The 21,572-nt window shown below is 33.7% G+C and overlaps 3 protein-coding genes across 3 annotated transcripts; all 3 read right to left on the reverse strand.

The window, feature by feature from the left end:
* Positions 1-1,152: 1,152 nt before the first annotated feature.
* On the reverse strand, positions 1,153-5,756 carry LOC143633359 (uncharacterized). Its single transcript, XM_077101679.1, has 6 exons — positions 5,560-5,756; positions 4,267-4,755; positions 3,257-3,478; positions 2,944-3,016; positions 2,488-2,595; positions 1,153-1,681 (listed from the first exon to the last, which is right to left on the reverse strand). The coding sequence occupies exons 1-6, from the start codon at positions 5,674-5,676 to the stop codon at positions 1,308-1,310; spliced, it is 1,383 nt and encodes a 460-aa protein (XP_076957794.1). The 5' UTR covers positions 5,677-5,756; the 3' UTR covers positions 1,153-1,307.
* Positions 5,757-10,365: 4,609 nt separating this feature from the next.
* LOC143632309 (structural maintenance of chromosomes protein 2-1-like) lies at positions 10,366-14,838 on the reverse strand. Its single transcript, XM_077100864.1, has 11 exons — positions 14,521-14,838; positions 12,711-13,391; positions 12,231-12,374; positions 11,867-12,157; positions 11,607-11,792; positions 11,352-11,516; positions 11,230-11,289; positions 11,034-11,096; positions 10,823-10,914; positions 10,601-10,697; positions 10,366-10,503 (listed from the first exon to the last, which is right to left on the reverse strand). Exons 1-11 carry the CDS (start codon positions 14,836-14,838, stop codon positions 10,366-10,368), a joined length of 2,235 nt encoding a protein of 744 aa, XP_076956979.1.
* Positions 14,839-16,851: 2,013 nt separating this feature from the next.
* LOC143631050 (ras-related protein RABD2c-like) lies at positions 16,852-20,519 on the reverse strand. Its single transcript, XM_077099912.1, has 8 exons — positions 20,446-20,519; positions 19,187-19,259; positions 18,880-18,927; positions 18,724-18,771; positions 18,549-18,620; positions 18,091-18,246; positions 17,828-17,931; positions 16,852-17,227 (listed from the first exon to the last, which is right to left on the reverse strand). The coding sequence occupies exons 1-8, from the start codon at positions 20,457-20,459 to the stop codon at positions 17,134-17,136; spliced, it is 609 nt and encodes a 202-aa protein (XP_076956027.1). The 5' UTR covers positions 20,460-20,519; the 3' UTR covers positions 16,852-17,133.
* Between the last annotated feature and the right edge of the window lie 1,053 nt (positions 20,520-21,572).

The following is a 21,572-nucleotide window of genomic DNA, read 5'->3' on the forward strand; positions in this document are numbered from 1 at the left end:
CTTACATTGTTTTCATCACTAGATGATTTTTCAAAATCTCTGCCATTACCCATTCTATTAGTGATGAAGTTGAACAAAACTATACTAAATAAGAGTGTTCATATTATCAATAAACACATATACGTTCGATGCAATGACTCATTTCTCAAAATATATCAATATTGTCGTCAGGATAAGGGATGGGCAAATGGTATCGGGTACGGTATCGAAACAGGTACCGTTGGTGTTGATTCGATACCAACTATTTGAGGTTTCGGGATCAGTATGTCATTTACCAATTTTCTGCTTATGGTACCGAACCAAACCAATACCAAATTTTTGAGAAATTCGAGATCGATAATGGTATGATACCGAGCTCATCCCTGGTTTGAATATTATCTTAAGTTCATTCCATGATGTTGGGTTAAATCGGGAAGAATTTCATATTGTTTTTTTATGTTGCAATAAAGTTGGGATTTAATTATCCAAACTACATCCAATTGGCCTATAATAATACATGCTAACAGTTTGGCCACCGACGATCCCAAGTAATTACGCTTTTGTTGTTAAGAACAATTATAGTAGCATAATTATCATAAGTTTACACTCAATTTTTATTTGATTAATACTCTATTATGCTTTGCACGACTCCCCATTTAGTTTATTATCAACATTTGTGAGTGAAATTGAGTCAAAATAATATAAATATAAGATATTGCTTATGCTACTGGGATTGTCAATGACAACGAAAGTGAAAGTTAAGATTGTCATTGGTTATATTGATAGCATTGAATATTGCTGGCCAATGAATTAACTTTTAAATGACCAAAATCCAACATTCATATGTTAATAATCTCAAGAAGCGAGATTAGCTTGACTAGAATACCCGTCTTATTACATCCCTTCGATATTTTAAGTTTCGGGTTTACTCATTCCATTACATATCCTAGAAGCATCTCTCTTTTATTTGATACGACACTTGCTTTGTTACGTATACAACGGAAATCTATTTAACTAAAATCGATTTCATACACACAAAAAAGGATGTTTGGAGTGCAAAATTTGAACCCTGTCTCGATCACAAAACTACTCGATTTTAAACACAAAACATCCAACGTTAGAACCCACAAAACATCTATGTTCTTCGATTTTAACTATTAAACAACAAAACATCATAAAATCATCATCAAACATAAATGTAAATCTCACAATGCACAAGACCATCCACGTCTATAAAGCACGATGTCTGAACAATTTATCGGCATCTACACCAAGAAATTACATAAATCTTACATATACAAACTACTCTAACCTCTTAAAAAACCGCCTCAATCATCCGAGCTATAGTCAGTGTTAGAGTCATCAGGTAGCAAAGGAACCGCAGCACAACAAAACAAATCTTTATCCTTGAGAAGAAGACAGCTGCCATTAAAATCCCACTTTAGATCCATCACTGAAAACTGCGGTAGTGGAACGTTTACACAGTAAGCACCAGATGGGGTCCACATGTACACGTGTGAGGTCCCGGTGCACAAAACTAGTCTAGTGCATGTTGGGTCCCATGCTGCGACGCGAATAGGGTCTTTCTGGATCAAAATGGCAGCGAGTTCAAGAAGGTTCATGTCCCAAATCCATAAAACAGTTGGCATGCTGTCGTTGCGGGTGCATATGTATTGGCTGTCTTTGCTCCATGATATGATGCCTGCAATTTTGGTAAAATGAAGTTAGAATGCAGGTTGAAAGTCCAACATGAAGAACATATACATGCATATTTTCAAGAGGTGTAAGAAATTTGTTTAAATTTCTTACAAATCATTAGCGTATCAAATATGATTATGTGGTTATAAAGTTATCTATTGGGATTCCCATTACCTGAAACACGATCTTAAATTCACCCAAAAGCCGACTTTTAATATAATACACTACCACACTTCTAACAATTCTATATATTTTTAACAATTCCACTTTTCCAGCAACTTCAAAATCAAAATAATATTCATTGTATTTTCTAAGAGTAATTAATATATTAATACATTTTAGTCTCATAAAGCAAGTAAACAGGTATGGGATCAGGTAATCGAGTGTGAAATATTTTTATAATTATTTTCATATGCGGTCCATACCAAAATACCGGTCCAGATGTTTTGGGCTTTAGGTTTTCTAGTCGGTTTTAACCCATATGACTTGCGTTCCTTTCATCTAGTTTTTATTTTATTTTATGTGTTTAGCCTATTAGAGATAAACCAAATCCGAAATCAACTCACACAGGAGTCTACATTGCTACTTATATATATACAAACATATTTCAGATTGCATTTGATCAGGCTCATAGTTTAGCCTATCAATTTGACAAAAATTGTCCACTTAATGTTCCTACTTTACACAAGCAGTCTATTATATGAATTACATAGACATTCCACATAAAATCTATTTAATGACTGCATTTACTGTTTTCTAATTTTTCAAATGCTTTTATAAACATTAACATGAGCAATAAATCAAGCTTACCGATTCCTTGCTTAGGGTTTGGCTTATCCGCAGGAGACTTTTGAAAAGGCAAAGTGATGGGCAATTCCATAATATCATATCTTACATCTATGAATGGTGGACCATATTCTGCAACAACAAAATGTAAACAATAAATAACCAGGAATCATTACAAGACCAATTATAGTGAAAAACACAGTAACATGATATTAAATTAGGCAAACCCCCACAATGTTTGGGGTGGAAACTTACACCCATTTACTCAGAAATGGGTCAATCCGGGTTGTGTTTTACCTTTAAAGGGTAACAGGTTGAAAGCCACCAAAAGTGTATTTTTAATGTACACAACCTTGTAAATCATTTAATTTAAAGATTTGGGGTACTGTTGTAAAGCTACTGTTTTGATAATGATAACAAACACATTACTTACAAAAATTAATATAAAGTAGACAGAACAAGTGTATTGAAAATATTCACCAGAATTTTGTTGTGTAAAGTCATCTGTTAAAGACAATTCAGACATATCAAGTTGTATGGGCTCGTCAACCTCCTGAAATACCAAGAATAAAAATTAGTTAACTCCAGAAATCATAACTTATTGCGGAATGTATTTGCTCGTCTCACAATCCACAAAATGGAAACATTTTCTATTTAGGCCTTTTGGATTCATCAAAAGATTACAAATTTACAATTCAAATTCGATTACTTTAGCATAAATCATAACAAGATATTAATAACAATTACAGTCCACAAGATAACCAGTTTCAGTCCAACCCAAATAGTTATGTACCTTGAAAACAGCAGCAGAACAAGGAGCTCTAAGAGTTGATAGATGCATAAACTCTGCAAACACTTTCCAGGTTAAGTGATTTAGAACTCTTAGCATTTGATCATAGCTACCAACTGCTAAAGACTGGCCATTAGGGGACCAAGATACACTTTTTACACCCAATCCACTTTCATATGCTTGATATTTTGATAAGCACCGCCCATCTATCGAGTATATCAGAACCTATATGCAATATGGCGGATAAATGTAATCAAAAACAAAACCATACAGTTTATAAGAGTAATTAGAGGCATATAGTAGTTTTAAAAAATGAGAGAAGATGACAAGTCAGTTCGGAACTAGACTTTTCTTGAATACTATGTTTTTTGATTTGTTATTATGGTTAAAAACTAGAAGATGGGTCAATTCGGTTCAGTTATTGCTTCAAATTGAACCACAACGAACAGTCAAACACTTAAAATATCATAACCATTGTTTCGGTTAAATAGGTTATCGATTATTGGTTTTCAAAGGCCAGTTAAGGTATACTGGTTCACCAAAATTTTGAAGTTATATCGGTTTCTAATAATTGGTATTCAATTTATGAAATCCTTCAAAGATTATAAGTAAACTAACAAGTGTATGCGAGTTCGAAATCATCATCCTAGACATAAGATTTACAATATTATTGTTATATAAACTTTTAAAAGATATATGCTTGTCATATATTTCCCAAATATTGAAAAAATCAATGTGTATGCCAAAATTGTTTGATTCGGTTAATTCGGTTATTTTCTCACCCATAATATTTACAAAAATCCAATTTATTAGGACAATGTGACGCGGGTGGTTCTATGTATTAAAAGACAATTTGGGCAACTTCCTACACGTTTTAACCATTTCCTTTTATATCAGCTTTTCTCTTATATTTACTCTGTTGACCCGAATTGACCATAAGTAAAAGATTAAAACTGTCACCTTTTACTATTAACTAACAAGTTATTAGAAAACAGAAGACTATAACAGCAAACCTTATATTCAAGAGGCGAATCCCATATAACAATTGCAGTATCATCTGGAGACCATTCAACATCAGCAAGATCTAACGTATCAACAGCAAAAACACCCATAATTTCCCATGATTGGCAAGATATCAGATTCACGTAATCTTTGCAATCACGCCTCGTGGATATTGCAGCAAAACTCCCATCTTTAGTGAAAGACACCCCTTTAGAAGCATGTTTTGGCCATTGCACATGTATACATGCTGTATTTAAAAGTGACCAAACAGTTAACCGTAACTGGAACTCTGATGTGGTGAGTATGTGGCGACTGTCGGGGCTCCACCTCGCATAAGCAATCCCTGCTGGACCTTCATCAATTTTGCATGTCCATTCAGGTTGTGCTAATGACCATGCTTGTATCATGGGCTTCTTGTAAAGTCCACATAGGATGTATTCAGAATCTTGAGCCCACTCAATGTAGCTTATTTTATCCAGACAAGAAAACAACTGTACAACCTGCATAAGTGCATATATGTAAGACTCATGTGTTAAATGTTAATATAACAAAAACCTAAAAAGATTATCAAATGTGCATGCCACTTGCTTATGAAAACCAAAAAAATAATGTTCTTGGTTGATTATATAACAATAAGAAAACAGGCTTCATTTACTAAATTTGGACATTTATCTCTTTATGAAAACTGCATACATATATGTAGTCTCATAATCACCTACAGATAAGTAAGATAATACTGTTAGTCTGCTATAGCAAATTAATGTTGCAAAAACCGCTATTAATCAACAACTAGTCGCTAATTGGAGCCCTGGCTCTTCGACTTTGGCTAAACAGCAGCAAAAATTGCTAATCGGTCAAACTAAGTCAAATCCGGACCTAATCAGCCCTAATCCCGGCCAATTCCAGTTATTCCGATCCTAAACGAGTCGAGGAGGGTTTAAAACCTGTCTACTTCAAAATTTTACATATAAAAATGCGTATGCGTGTGTGCATAACTGAAAACTCCATATAAAAATTCCAATCTGAGCTCACTCGCGCCTTGCAAGTTTTACAACAAACTTCACTTCTCTAATTCACATTTAAGCAGTAACTTCTAGAGATCAAACTGAACAAAGGCGCATACAACTTTCGGTTTCGATTCTAAACTTCTTTTAATAAACCTGAGCCTCAACACATGTTTTTAAATCAACCAGGGTTTCTAAATGAAATAGCAAATGCACTATACATAATTCAATCAATATCTCAAAACAGTTCTAAATATTGCATAATAATAAAATAAATAGTTAAGCAATTGTTATATATACCTTAAAAGAGACGACATCTCGAATGACAAGGCGGTAATCAACGGCAACGGCGAGATAGCGAGCATTTGGTGAGAAGCAACAAGGACCGGTCTGCTTAAAAGGCTCTGTAAACTCCATCACAAGAACGATTTGACCATGAAATGTGGAGAATTTGCTATAAGTGTAACGGTTATTGAGGAATTGAAGGTGTGAATTGCAGATTAGAAGTTGAATTTAAGAGTGTGCGGTTGATAATTTGATATTCAGATCTGATTGATGCGGTGAATTTGGGTGAAGGTGAGTTTCAAATTTTGAAATGATTGGCCACAACAGTCAAACGGCATATTGGTGAAAGTAAAAGCAACCATTTTAATAACTACTTAAAAAAATAAAAAAGATTTTTTAGTTAGGAAAAATGATGTTACAATAATTAATAAAAATACTTAAAAAAATTTAAATTCGTTTCTGAAATACGTTTTTTTTAATTTATTGTCGTCTTTAAAAAAAACAGTTGTGTCTTTTAGGAATAACTTTGGTAAAAGTTTTAGTTTATAAATTCAATTTTCATAACAAATTATTTGCTATCTATGAACAACAGTTACCATGTGTATGTTCTATAGTAAGCATTTGATGGTTCGATAACTCTTCATGGTCTCACCAAGTTCATTTAAATCAAAACACGTATATCATGCATAATCACTAATGACTAGACGGTGGAACACATGTTCCTAAGAATAGTATGGGATAAAACATATTATGTATTGACTTGGTGCATGACACCACTAATCTTCATTGTACCCAAGAGTAACATTTATTGCTCTAAATCCACAATGTCCAATTGTCCATCAACTATAACACCTAGTATATATAAGCCTGAGATAAGGATGAAAGATATTTGGGATTTCAGTGTTAGTATAGGTTGTGTATGAACTATGTCTTGGAAGTGATGGTTTTAGGTTCAAATCAATTATATTCAGTGATAGTTTACGTGCAAAAGTTTTAAACAGCTACGTTTTACAAGGATATCATGCATGCGACTAGCACAATTTTTTTATTGTTTCTTCAAGCTTGGTTGTCCACGAGTGTTTTCCCAAACAACGGGTTCCTCAACCAAAGATATATTTGTTTGGTTCTTGTATGACATATCTAACTGTTTCATTTTATAAATAACTTTAGACCACGTGTAGGGGCTTAAGGTGGTGGGACAACAATCAAATCCAACCAATAAAAATAAACCTTTTTAATTCAACTAATATATTTATAAAAAACATAATGATTAAAAATTTGGTAAGTTAAATTTCCTCCTGTACATATGATTTATGGCCGGTTAATTAATTAATACTTCATCGTCTAAATAGCAACAACGTAACAACACTTTTGATTAACTAACCATCATCCGCACTCCATACGCAATTGTAACTTAACACCCTACTCTTTCTCAAGAAATATCTCATAAATAAAGGGCTGACAATTGGGTACCTGTTTAAGATACGATAAGACATGTTAATCAAAACAATGCGGTATGTGATTTTTTTATTTTCTTAAATAATTGAAATTAATCTGCTAGACTCCATTTTTTCTTATTGATACACAAAACTTAAAACTATCTTATAGTCATGACATATAAATTAGTTAAACGAGTCGTATTCATGTTTGATATTTGTATCACACGCGTCAATTATTACCTGTTAAACATGTTACGACACAAATTATCAGCCATCATCCCTATCCCATATTTGAAAATCTCACTTTCCCTAAGGCCTGAACACTCTTTTTCTGTGTCACAGAGAATAATATTAAAACTCTCTAGCCACACTGGTCCTTGTCACGTGACCTTAACATCCAAAACTAAACCAACATTCGACACGAAACACCCCACGTGTCCTCACCACATTTCATCTCATACCACGTCATCACCACCACCCTCACAATATAAACACCCACCGTACCACCACCGCCACCATTCCTATTAATAATATTATTATTCTCACTCCCACAACCATAATAATAATAATATGACCGATATCCATCAATCCTACAACCCACAAAACCGTCCATGGGGCAGCGTGAGGCGGGTGGCGCGGCGCATCACCGCGCTTTGGCGTAGGTGTATTGTGTGTATGATTATGAAGGAGATGGTTGTTTAGTTAATTATGTGTTGTTTGGGTTTTAATGGTTTAAGTGTGCCTGTGTTTGTTACTTTGTTTTTGTTTTGTGTAATGTGGATTATTTGTTAAATGTGATAATAAATATAAGCATAATATAAGTTTAGTGTTACGTACGTTAAAAGAAAGTTCTAATAGAGGCCTCATGTAACCTCACAATGAACAAATCAAATGTAACCTCTTAGTAAGGTCGTCTTATTTCATTAGAAGAAAGTTTTAACTATTAAGAGGCCTAATGAGCGATTTATTTCATTAAATGAAAATTAGAGAAATGGTTACAAAGCTAGCTTAATTACTTATCATGAGATTGATTGATCGATCGACACTAATTATTAAGTTGTTCGTATCCACAATTAGAGGGCCCTATACTAGTTCGTGTGGATTTCATTATCATTCTTAGACTTCATCACCTTACCGGGGCCATGAAAGATAATACTTCACGTACCAGAAAGAGGATCATAAAGATTAAATGCAATTAGCGTATATTTTCATTGATGATATTTAGATTTTCATTGATTATATATTCACTTATTGACTTGTGAAAGATTAAATGCAATTAGCGTACATTTTCATTGATTACGTGCTTCACACTTATCTTACATTTATTTTTACTTTTTAAGCATTTAGAAATGATCTTTTATAAAGATGGGTATATATAGTCCATTTTTTTAAGCATGTTCAGTTGGACAATTAAGAAAACTTAGAATGATTTTTCAGAGAGATCGTGGTACAGTCACGGTGCTTAGTGTTGATTGAAGATGATTTACTTTAGCTTTATAAAGATACGCCTTAGACAATTTGTTTACTTATTTTTGTGAAACCTCATATTCAAACAAGGTGGTTATATAACTAAAAACTTGTTTATTTAGATGGTTTTGGTCTTAAATTTACGTAGTTTAATTAAGTTATTGGTTCATTATGTTCATTGCTTTATTTTAATATCTAATCTGTTGCATGGTGTCCTAAATTATATTTGATTTCCATCACGTGTTTATTTAGTCATAAATATTTATAACAATAATAGTAATAAATCTTTAAAAGCATGAAAATTCAAAACTATATTGTGATTGGTAACATAAAAAAGGAAATACGATCCATATATCTTTTGTGATTTTGAACAATTATGGCAAGTCCTTAAGATATAAGTATATAAACAAAAACAAAAATATTTTATAAATCCAATCCAACATTAGCTTCTAATTATTCGGTCCTAGATATGTTTACTTTTACCAAGATCATGATATATCATTCTTTTATATATCTCGTTCGTGTAACATATATATATATATATATTATACACAGGTCAAGATCTAGATGAATAATTAAGGTGCAAAAAGTTTAACAATGTCTTCTAATGAATCATCCATGAAAAAGTGTGGTTATTGTGGACAGACTGCTCATACTTCAACAGCATGCAATAATGGAAAAGTTGATATTATTCATATTTTTGGTGTGAGGATTGATCCTTTAGCAGATCAACGCGAAGACGATGGTAATATGCAAGTCGTTAATGGCGCGAGTAGTTCAATAGATGAGTCCAAAAGCATGGAGAGTTAAAAGATATATAACACTGAGCATAGTTGTATAGAGTTAGGATATTCCTTTGATGGACATAATCAAGATAAAAATAAAGGTGAGATTTTTTATAATTTATTTTTAATTTAATGTTGCGGGTTGGTATTGATGTGTTTCGATTGATCAGGAATGCCATGGACGGAAGATGAACATAGATCATTCTTGACGGGTTTGCAAAAGCTCGGAAAAGGCCAATGGCGAGCGATATCTAAGCACTGCGTGCCGTCAAGAACACCGACGCAAGTAGCTAGTCATGCACAGAAGTTTTTCATTAGAATGAATTCGACGGAGGACAAAAGGAAACTTCGATCAAGCCTATTTGACATGCCGTTAGATGAATATGTAATCGATAAGTTTTAATATCTTGTGTTTTCCGCCTTAATAATCGATACTAATGATTTGTGTTATTGTTGATAATGGTGCAGTCTGAGGCTCCAGGAACTTCTGTAAGACCTTCGGTTGCACCCTTGGCACTGAGTCAAACCTATGGTGTTGAAGGTTACAATCGGTTCTCGGATCTGGTAAGAAAATTGCCCGTGCATTTTGAGGCAGCTGAGCTCAAACTTGCTTGTCTCGAGGCTTAGGCTCGAGAAAAAGGTGAAAGCTTGAGCTTAGCTGCGAGACAACATTCAAGTAAAATTTAGAAAATGAAGTCTCTAAAGTTGTAAACTGAGGAAGTGTTTGGATGTTTGTTTCTAATGGTGCTTTAAGCATTGGGATTTATATAATATCATTAATATTGTCGAATCGCAATAATCACTTTTACGGTTTTACCACATATCCAAATAACTTCATGGCTTAGTTGTCTTGATTCATTTAAGGCTTTTGAGCTATTGAAACCTAGTCAAACCGGACTAGCTAGTAACCTAACACTATAATTGCTCGTTTTGCAGATGCACATTCCTTTGACGAATTACATGCCCGGGTATCCACTCGATCAAAGGACGGAAAATTTTGCTACTATGGTGCCGCAACCTCTACTCATAACTAATGGGGAGAAGTGTACCAAACAAGAGCCTGAAGTTGAGAGCACAAAAGACTAGTTTTTGGTTCATCTTCTAAAGAGAACAGATTTTGCCATATTAGTTTACAACTTATATATGGTGATTTGACATTGTTTAAAAAGGGTGTAAGTATTCTGGAAGAGAGATAGCTCGTTTGATTTGAGCTCCAACTGTTTCTTTAGGTCATTATACTTTCTATAAAGTGGAAGGATCTCGCTGATCTGGACGTACAAATGACACGTTTAGACACTTGTAAAATATTGTTGATAAACAGCCATGATATTAAGCTTTAGAAACAACATAGGCTTAAATTTTAACCTTTGCTTCGATTTCTGATAGGCGCTTTTGATGTAAAGTCAAATCTGATTCAGCCTCTGCCAAAGCATGCAATTGCCTTAATAGATCACCACCACCCCTGCGCATTAACAAATTATATTTCAGTTTATAAAATAAATCTATTTTCTATTGTGGGTTCTCAAGTACACTAATAAGTAATCATAAATGTAATAATTAATAAAATTTTATGAAATGTTTGTTTACTTGCGAGAACCACCAGTCAGGAGTCCACTTGGTTGATATATGTCACCTCCTAATGTCACACTTGTGGTTCTAACTTTCTGATTAAAAGCAACCTGTGTGCCATAAGTTAATATACCCACAAAAAAAGTAGTTAAATACATTTTCATGATAAAACTGATAAGATAGGTGGCACATTGAAGATAGTATTTATACTTTTCTTATGACAAAATACCTCTCGTGCAGCTTCAATTGTTTTGCAGACAAAAGTTGAACCGAACACATATTCCATTGCACTCTGAAATATTAACAACTCTCAGAAAAGTAGATAAATGAGTTAAAGAAAAAAGTAGAACTGAACAGAAACTTTTCAGCTAATAATGAAAAGCTGACGAAAGTTAAATCTAAAAAATAAAAATGAGAAAACAAACCTGGAGTTCATTATCATAATTAACCAATGAAAGTGCAACTTCAGCATTGCCTTTACCTACCTGAGTACATAAAATCATGTGAGATTATAACACAGGTGAATAATAAAAGAATATACACTTACCAAATTAGCAGCGTCTCTTTGAATATTAGGTGGTACAGGATAGCTTTGGATTTTATTTAAAGGGATAAATGTCATTCTTCTTCTAAGATCACCATTTTGTAGAAGTTGTTTTCCTGTGTTTTCAGTATCAAGCACAACATTGTACAACTTTCCACCTGCACAAACCTGAATCAAAGTATCGTAAATAAATTAATAAATATTATCAATAAGCAAAGGCTATAACTAATAACTCTGCATGATATAGTAAACTAGAACCTCCAAGGCAGTCATTGTTGAGCTATCTTTCACTTTAATAAGCTTTGCAACCACACCTTTGACTTTTGACCGATCAAAGTTATTCACAGGATCACGATAAGAAAACTCGATGTTTCCCAAACTTGACGAAATATTCCGGATCTCTTCTTTAATTTTATGTACTGCTTCTAATTCCACTGTTCGATCCTGATCATCATTAATATTTCGCATAAGAAAGAACTCAATATGCATAAGTACACTTTTTGAAGTAAAAAACACACCTTTTCTAAACTTTCCATCTGTCCTTCCTCATATGAGAGGGATTTTAAACCCGTTTCAACATTTTCTAAATCTTTTTGTCTGATTTTTAACTGCTTTTCTGCTTCAACAGCTTCGTTGTGTTTTAATGATAACTTAGTTTTATTCTCTTTTAACTCCTTTTCACTATGCTTTATCTTTGTTTTCAATTGTTCAACCTCGCTCTCTACTCTTCCAACTGCCACTTTAGCATCACCTAACTGATCTTCCAGACACTTTTCTTCATTCCCACTACTCTTACCAGCAACAACACCCTGTCCATCTCACTCCAATATCATTACAGTTGATTTGGTGAGGTGGTCAAACTTAAATTATTATTGCATTTACCTGTTGTTCTTTCTCAAGGTTTTCTAAAGTCTTTGCTAGCTCCTCCATTCTTCTCTTCAGATCAGCAGCTCCGTCTTCTGCACTCTTTACAGCAGATATTCTGTCTTTCTCTGACTGTTTCAGTTCTTCAATACTTTTTCCAATCTAATAATCTCAAGATATGAAAAATTACTACATTTTGAACATAAGGAAACACAATTTGGCTAGATATGTGCATAAAAAACGAAATAACCGACACCTAACCGACAAAACCGAACCCAACCCAAAACCGAATTCCCGGTTCGATTTTGGTTTTGCATGTACCCCTAAAACTGAAATAAATCGTAAAAACCAAACCAACTTTTATAACCGAATTGAACCTGTGAAAACAGAAACCGAATGGTTTTTAAAAGCATAAAAACCAAACTTTCGGTTTTTGTTCAGTTTGAGCCCAAAACCAACCCATGCACACCCCTAAATTTGGCCAAAAATGATGTTTACCTTCTCTGCATTATTTATCTCGGTTGTGAGATCATCCTGACGGTTTTTCAATACAGACGTTTCTTTAACAAGATCACGCGCTATAGCATCAACTTTATCCGATAAACCTTTAACCTCCCCACCCATAGTTGCATCTTTTTCAACTGTTAACTTTCCCACACGTGTTTCCATCTCTTGCACCTCCACGTTCATACTCTCAACATCATTACCAATCTCACAAATCTTACTTTTCATCTCATCAACACCAACAACTGCATTATCCCTGACCTTCTCTGCTTGCACATACTCATAAGCAATACAAAACCGTTTCAATCTATCCAAGTCCGCATTCCCATTGGACCATTTCATGTACTGCATCCGCTCGCTCTTTAGCTTCTCTAAAGCTGGAAGTATTTCATGATCAAGAAGCTTGTTGATTTCATCTACTTTACCTTGTTTCTTCTCTAGGGTTTTTAAAGCAGCATCTTTTTTAGTTTCATACATTCTTGTTCCTGCAGCTTCTTCAAGCATGGATAATATTTCCGGTGGTTTCATGTTTAATACCTTTGTAATGCGTCCTTGCATAATTAAAAAATGTGGATTGTTGACATTTAGTTGCACCGAGTGGAAAAGATTTTGCACTCTGCTTGGTTGTGCAACATGTCCGTTAATCAAGTATTTGTTTCTCCCACCAACCACAATCTGAAAAGTTTAAAAAACATTAAGATGCATAAGTTATGAAGTGTTGTTAAACAAAACTTGTAACAGTATCTTGTACGAATCAACTCCAAATCAATAACTTCTTTGTTCAAACCAATGAACCATACATTTAAGGGTGTGCATAAAACCAAAATAACCGAATAGTAACTTCTATAACCAATATAACATATTTTTAAGTGATTTATAAAAAAACAATAAACGGTGTAGCCAAAAAGGCAAAAACTTTAGTGGTCCCGAGTTTATTTAAGGAAAGGAAGAGCATGTTTGAGATTGAGTTTGAAAAATGCTTAATGGCTTATTGGTTTTTTCAAAAAACCATTTTGAAAAGCCAAGATTTGGGGCTTTTGAAAATTGCTTTTTAACCTTTTCAAAAAGCTAAAATAAGAAGGATTTTTGTGATTGCCAAACACATTTTAACTTATTGGCTTTTTGAAACACAGATAAGCCAATAAGCATTTTTCAAACTCAATCCCAAACATGTTCGAAATGAAAGATTTTCCTTTCCTTTCTTCTCCTTCATTTCCCTTTCCATTCCTTCCGATTTAGAAGGAAAGCGGTCCCTCTCATTTTACTCTTTATTTCTCTTCCCCCCCCCCCTTTCCTTTCCTTTAATGAAACTGGGGTCTTGACTTTTCTGTGTGGTATTCATTCTCGTTCAAATGGCATACATACAAAGTCCTTGGAAAAACTGATAATTTCTTTTCACCAGCTTATAAATCAGCACGGTTCTATTTCTAGCACATACCATAGCATAACATAGATTCCATGTATTTTTCTAAAAATTTTGAAATATTTAACAACATTCAAAGCATAATGATTAACATTCTAAAGTCAATTGCAACTCTTCCCCTAGAAACCAATTAAACAACTATACTACACAATTCATATTTAAAATTCTATCTAATAGCTTATTATTATTATTATTATTATTATTTAAATTCTAAATTCTATCAAATAACTTATTACTCTTGACCAATTCATATATAAAATTCTATCTAATAGCTTATTATTATTATTACTCTATCAAATAGCTAATTATTTTATTAATATTTAATTTATTATTATTATTATTATTATTATTATTATTATTATAAATGATCAACCTCCATACCTGACGTGTGACAGTAATTTCAGAACACTCTTCATACCCAAGAGGACTTCTACTCCTATCCGAGTTATCGAACACAACCGAAACCGTAGCCTTCGTAATACCAGCCTGCCCTTGCTTATACACCAGCTCCTGCAGGTTCGAAGCTCGAACCTGCTGCAAGTTGGTGATACCTAACACGAAGCAAATCGAATCGAGAATATTCGATTTGCCGGATCCATTTAATCCAGTAATGGCGTTGAAGTAAGGATCGAAACCTGGAACTAGTGTTCGTGTAGCGTATGATTTGAATCCTTCTAAACATACCTCTTTGATGTGCATTGTGAGTAAATGAAACCCTAGAAATGACTGGTTTGAAGGCGGGAAAATTGTTATTTTAAATTTGTTTTGACTTTTGAACGACATAAATTGAATATAAGTTGTTTTGTTTTTTTAGAAATAAAATGTCTCTGTTGACCATATCTATCGAATAAGATGTATGTAGTTTATAAGAAGAAAAATGTTTGTTTTTAACGTATGTAGACTGCTAAAATAATTGGTGATGGTTTACGAACTATGATAGTGGGTGGTGGTGGACGATTGGTGGTAGGTGGTTAACGGTGGTGATGGAGGGTGGGTGGTGGTGACAGAAGGTGATGGTGGTGGTTAACAGTGGTTGGTGGTGGTGGCGGACGATGGGTGGTGGGTGTTTGCGGCGGACGGTGGGTGTTGGTGATGGACAATGGGTGTTGGTAGGTTGTGAAGATATTTGAAGAAGTTGAATATTAACTTATTTTTTAAGACTATAAAATCACTTTTCAAGTATTTTTTTTATATAAAAAAAATGTTTTCAGTGACTTATGTCTGCGTGCATGCCATTTAAGCAAAAACAAACAGAACCTAAATTAACCAGTTCATACATGTTTATCTTTTTTTAATGTTTTAACTTGATTACTCAAAAAACCTTTTAAAACTATTACAAAGGGTGTTATTATATCTCCCACAATTGAAAAGCGGTATTCAATTGTATTATAAGATGTGATGGTCGATAAATTTGACAGGTTTAGGGTTCAGAGTTTGCATGCAAAGATTCTTTGAAAAGGTATATAATCGAATGTATAATTGGTGTTAAATGTTTGTATAATTTTTTTAAACTCTTTCTTAAAAATATTTTTAAATTATGAGAGCATTTTGTATTCCCGATTCATACACTAAACTAAAATCTAAAACGAGAATATAAAAGTGTTGTAACAATAATAGTCAATAAAGTTCAAGCTCTCAAAACTTAACTTAAAAGTAGTGATTGCTTAACACGTTAAACTATACTCGAAAGGCACATGCATAGTATAGGTGAATTCGTCAATTTAGACACTATACTTTTAGTGTTCCACTTATTTGTGATATTAGACCTAGGTTAATAAAAAGGATTTTATCTTTTTTTTTTAATTGCAATAACCTCCCATGCCAGTCACCAATAAAAGTGAGCCTTACCACCACATAGAAATCTTTATATGTGAAACTAGTGTACATATTCACCTAATATTAATGTTTTACTCAATGAAACTCATGTGATTCTTCTATATCGGTTCATCACAATAATAAGTTGGACTAATGTTTCACCTATATTTTGATAAACGTCATTGTGTTTTTTCTTCAAAAGATGGTTAAAACGGTTCTAAAGTTTTGATTGGTTTTCATTCGAAACCAACCTTGTATATACACAATTGCACACGCATACATCATACAGTTTTTAGACCAAAGAACGAAAGTCACACACTGTTTAACATGATTTTTTTCATGATAAAAAAAATCTGAAAGGTTAGAATTTGAAGGCGGGTGATTTTGAACTTGAAGGTTCAATTAAGGTGTGTTAATCTAGAGTACATGTCAAACTAGAGTCTTTGTAAAAGCATACTAAATTTGTAACAAAAGTAAAATATCATTTACGATGGTTAAATTTTAGGTAAAAGGATTTAACTAGTCGTAACTAGCTTTTTCATGAGCACTCGGAAATTTTCATAACGCTGAAGCATTTAAGCTTGCCAATTAGAAAGGGACCATGATATCGGAAAACTGTTAAGAGGCCATAACGATTCCTAGAAACTGCTGGAGGCAGTAACGATTCCTGGAGCTGGTGTTTGACTGTTTTCCAAACATTGACCCTTTCTCTGTTGTGCCCAAGAAGACAACACCTAAAGCTTAAGAGAAAAAAGATGAGAAAGTGAACGACGATGAAGAAGAAAGAGAAGAATGAAATTTTGAATTTGACCACGATTTTTGGACCCTATTTCCTTTTTGTTGTTTTTGACTAATAAATCCAATCTATGTTCTAATGTATAGCGTATTTAAGTTCTGAGGTCATGCTTGCATAAAATGTTCTGAATACACTATGAACTGAAAATGACTACCCAATTGGTATATTATTTGAAATACATTCATAAGTTTGCCAAAATGTCCCCTTATCTAAACAACATTAATGAATTCTGGTTGGTAAGAGATTGGCACTGCAGGCAGATTGACACTAGCAGTAAACAATCCTTACAACACAAATAATAATAATTATAATTCAAACAACAATGCAAAAAATCAATAAAATGTTGGCGATGAACTATATGATTGAACGGTAGGAAGAATAACCTAAGATGAGCAGCAACCACTCTTTTGGCTGATTGGTTGCCCTTTGATCTGCACAGTAGGTGGCCTCTTGTTTGACGAAGGCTGACTCGCCATCCTGCATTGATCCATAGTCAAACCAACTTTTCAAACTTAATAATTGTTAAATCACTTAAACGTGGCAACATGGGGTTGAGTAGTACATTCATAATGCGGGTTCGTCAAGTTGAGTTGACCGCCATTATAGAACCCCTTATCAGAAAGGTAACGAGACCCACCAATATCATGCCAACCAATGGGACCGGACCTCTGCTAGAGGTACAGGTGTGAATGAAACCAAAAAAACAACCCGTAACCCAAGTAACCGAACCGAAACAAAAACCAGCAGTTTGGTTATATGTTTTCATAAAAACATCCATTTTTCATAAAAACCAGCAGGGGGTGGCGGCGCAGCTTGTTGCCCGCTTACCTGCCTCTTTATTGTAATTGGATCCTTTTATTGGAAATGAAAATCAACTATCCATTTATCTACTATAAAAACTGAACTTTTGGTTCGGTTTTGGTTTTGCACGCAATTAAAACAGAATAAACCCGAACCAAACCGAACTAAAGCTATAGATTTCTTTTATTTCATAAGAATTTAATAAATATTGTAACCCAAATATTTTAGCCTACAAGTGTAATAACCAAGTAATCATTAATTAACGTATATATTTACCTGTTCTTGATATCAGCACACATAGCCATAAAAGCTTGCTCAACGTTAGTGGCGTCTTTAGCACTAGTTTCCATAAATGGAATGCCAATATCATCAGCAAATTCCTAACCATCAAAAAGAATGACCAACTTTAACTTGTTATACAATAATCTAACAAGCCAGGTTAACCCGCAAACATATTTTCTCCAATGTTTTATAAATTTTCAATGTGACAAATTGTGTGTATTAGAATAATAGAATGAGAAAGAATCATAAATCTGTACCTTTGCGGTATCATATGATACAGCCCTGCTCTCGGTAAGATCACATTTGTTACCAACAAGAAGCTTATTTACATTTTCACTTGCATAACGGTCAATTTCACTCAACCATTGCTTAACATTGTTGAAACTTTCCAGATCAGTAACATCATAAACTATCTGCAGAATTCCAATTACAAGGACATCAAAAAGGAGGTAGAAGCAAGATTAAATGCATCAAAGGCTAAAAGGGGATTTGAATAATAATCAGAATCAAACAATAATCTAACATTACAGCTTATATATATAGTGTTTAGATGTCTTTATGTTATTCAAAGTTGTAGCAATAAGATGTTTGACAAGTTCTGATTATTTAGAAAATTTAAAGAAAAATGACAAAAAAGATAGCATAACAGCTGCTTACTGCAACTTTATATAATTTGTTTTAAAACACAAATACAAGCTCTTTGGAAGAAACATACTATAATGCCGTGGGCTCCACGGTAGTAGCTACTAGTAATTGTCCTGAACCTTTCTTGTCCAGCAGTGTCCCACTGCATGTTTAAACAACCAAAGGTAAAAATAGATAGCATGATTTTCTATATCAAATAAGTAGAACATAAAATTACATAATGTTTTTTAAAAGAGACCCCTCACAATTTGTAGCTTAATGGTCTTTCCATCTTGATCCACGGTGCGAATTTTCTGGTAACAACAAAAATAAAAACTTGAGTATACATAAAGATAACTGTAACAAAATGCTATATTTTAAAATGATATGACATTTCTAAGTGCAAAAGTGTTGATTCTTACAAAGTCCACACCAATTGTGCTGATATAACTGTCAAGATATGAGTCATCCTGTACAAAAGAGATTAAGATTAGCAAAATAAAAACACTTCATATCAAGCAGCGCATATAAAAATGTAGCAACCAGCTTTATTGCCACTAATTTCATACATTTCTTTTACTGATTTTTGTTTTTCCAACTAAATTCTGAAAACGAAAATGATACTATGCGATATGCCGATATGCATGGTTCAAATGGGCAAAATTATGAAATAAACTATAAAGAATCACTTAAATTCAAAAAAAGCAATGAAACATAATACTCTCTTACAGCAAATCTGAGCAGAAGACAAGATTTGCCAACTCCTGAATCTCCAATCAGCAAAAGCTTGAACAAGTAGTCACTGTATGAAATATATAACAAGTACTCCTTGTCAGATATAATAGACATATATCTTCGACAAATTCGAATAATACTATAAACTTAAAAGTATCATTTTGCAACTAACTCAAAATGTCACAAATAATTAATGTCATAAAGACTTTAAGTAAAAACAATCCTCATTCTTTCAAATATTCACTAATGCTATAAAAGCAAATCTTTCAACATGATCACACAACTGGAGTTTGCTTCTATAGCAGCTAATGAGCTACATTATGAAAAATATACCACCACAATATCGTTCGTTAGGCCACAAACAATCATATTATTCCTAATTAGGCATGCACATTTTGTTATAGAACTTCAGTTATGCAAGTGAGAGGTATATATAGAGGTATTGAAGGACTCATACTGCTATCATCAAATCAAATATCTACAGGTGTCCTTCTCAAATCACTCAGAAGCTTCATAATATATTCACCACTAATACAATCATACATATAATAAAACGTCGGCTCGCATTTCCTTACACGCCTAAATAATGATTTCAACTTCCAATCCCCGTTCCTCACACAACAATGCGAGATCATGTACACATTTAGTGCTAAATTCTACATGTTTAGATAACAAATTGGCCGGTAATCTGATCACATAACTGGATTTTGCATCTATAGCAGCTACTGAGCTACATTACGAAAATTATACCACCATAATCTCATTCGCGAGGCCACAAACGATCAGATTGTTCCTAGTTACGGTTTCCTATTCCTCGTGTCAATATAAGTGCTTATTTAGGCATGGATATTTTGCTACAAAACTTATACAACTGATAGATAGATATATTACAAGTCACATTAACATTATTATTAAAATAACTCAATATATAGCTTCATAATTCTTCACCATTAATCCAATCATACATACATACAATAAAACGCCTAAATCATGATTTAAACGATGTGAGATTATGTGCACATTACGTGTTAAATTCTACACGTTTAGATAACAGATTGAACAATAATTTGATAATAAAACGAGCGAATCTCATTGGATCGTTAAAATCCATGAGAATCACAAACTAATTTCTACGAAAACCGCTACCGATTGATGTATAATTAAGAACCGAAGCAGATCTGAATAACAATTACAGGAAGAACAAAATCGAATGGAGTATATGTTGAAGGATAAGAGATGGAAGAACGACTTACTACTCAGGATTCATGATGAATAATGAATTGAAATTGTAGAAGGAGATATTATTATTATTATTATTTTCCGACGGCCGGTGGGTGGGTGGGTAATGTGACCGTGAAATTGGATCTCCGTTACGAGCCTAATTAATTGGTTGGTTTTTATACAATACAATACAATAAAAATTAAAAATAAATAATTGAGATGGCTGGCTGGCTGGCTGGCTGGCGGGGATGATCCGAAGTCCGAACACAGAGGGAAACAACCCACACACACGATATCAAATTGTCCAATAGCAATGACTAATAAGTAAGGGTATAATTGTCTTTTCACATACATTTAACCAGCGGCGAAGCTTGGACTAAGACACCGGGGAGTGGGGACTCAAAATGTATACAAAATTTCATAAACGAAGGGGTCCGGGCTCAATTTTTCGGCCGAAAACGGCTAAATTTACACTACGTATAAAAAAATTTCTGCTGAAAATGGCTAAATTTACACTACGTATAAAAAATTTCGGCCGAAAACGGCTAAATTTTAAACTACGTATATATAATTCCGACCGAAAACGGCTAAATTTACACCATATATAAAAAATTTTGGACGAAAACGGATAACTTTACACTACTACGTAAAAAAACAGGGGGGCCCGAGGTGGAGCATCCTTCACCCTTGCATTTAACATTTAACAGAAAACGGTTAACCTCCATCGATATAAGGGATCAAATGTGTTACGGTTATGTAAAGTTTGGACCAGTCGGGTTATTTCTTAAAATTAGAGAAAATGGAAATCTTGACAGGCCACATGGTGGTGGCATTGGTCAGCGATAGTGGTGGTAGTACTGGTAGTAGCATTGGTGGCGGTCAGTCAATCGATGTCAAGGAACAAACGCTTCTCAAAATGACGTCTCAGTTCAAAATTTTAAGACATTTATGGAATCTTGAATGTTTAAGGGCTATTTTGTGTTTCTCTCTCCAAAAAAGAGTCATTTTATGAATTTTATCATAACATCCATCGAAGTCAAGAAACAAACGTATTACAATTATGTAAAGTTTGGACCGGTCGTGTGACTTCCTAAAACTAGAGACTAAAAGTGAAATCTTGACAAACCAAGGAATCCGTATATTTTATTTTTAAAATTAA

Source organism: Bidens hawaiensis, unplaced genomic scaffold (assembly GCF_021521415.1).
Source record: "Bidens hawaiensis isolate Kalapana, Puna unplaced genomic scaffold, B.hawaiensis_p1.1 tig00000512_1, whole genome shotgun sequence".
NCBI lineage: Eukaryota > Viridiplantae > Streptophyta > Magnoliopsida > Asterales > Asteraceae > Bidens > Bidens hawaiensis.

Coding starts and splice junctions, on each gene's coding strand:
- LOC143633359 (XM_077101679.1), bottom strand. CDS start 5,676: ATGGAGTTTACAGAGCCTTTTAAGCAGACCGGTCCTTGTTGCTTCTCA. Junction 3,017..3,256: donor GTTCTGCTGCTGTTTTCAAG/GTACATAACTAT, acceptor TTGGTATTTCAG/GAGGTTGACGAGCCCATACA. Junction 1,682..2,487: donor AAACCCTAAGCAAGGAATCG/GTAAGCTTGATT, acceptor CCAAAATTGCAG/GCATCATATCATGGAGCAAA.
- LOC143632309 (XM_077100864.1), bottom strand. CDS start 14,838: ATGCACATCAAAGAGGTATGTTTAGAAGGATTCAAATCATACGCTACA. Junction 13,392..14,520: donor AAATTACTGTCACACGTCAG/GTATGGAGGTTG, acceptor TAAACTTTTCAG/ATTGTGGTTGGTGGGAGAAA. Junction 11,793..11,866: donor AGATGGAAAGTTTAGAAAAG/GTGTGTTTTTTA, acceptor AATGATGATCAG/GATCGAACAGTGGAATTAGA.
- LOC143631050 (XM_077099912.1), bottom strand. Junction 18,621..18,723: donor AGACCATTAAGCTACAAATT/GTGAGGGGTCTC, acceptor TTAAACATGCAG/TGGGACACTGCTGGACAAGA. Junction 18,247..18,548: donor GTGGAGCCCACGGCATTATA/GTATGTTTCTTC, acceptor GGAATTCTGCAG/ATAGTTTATGATGTTACTGA.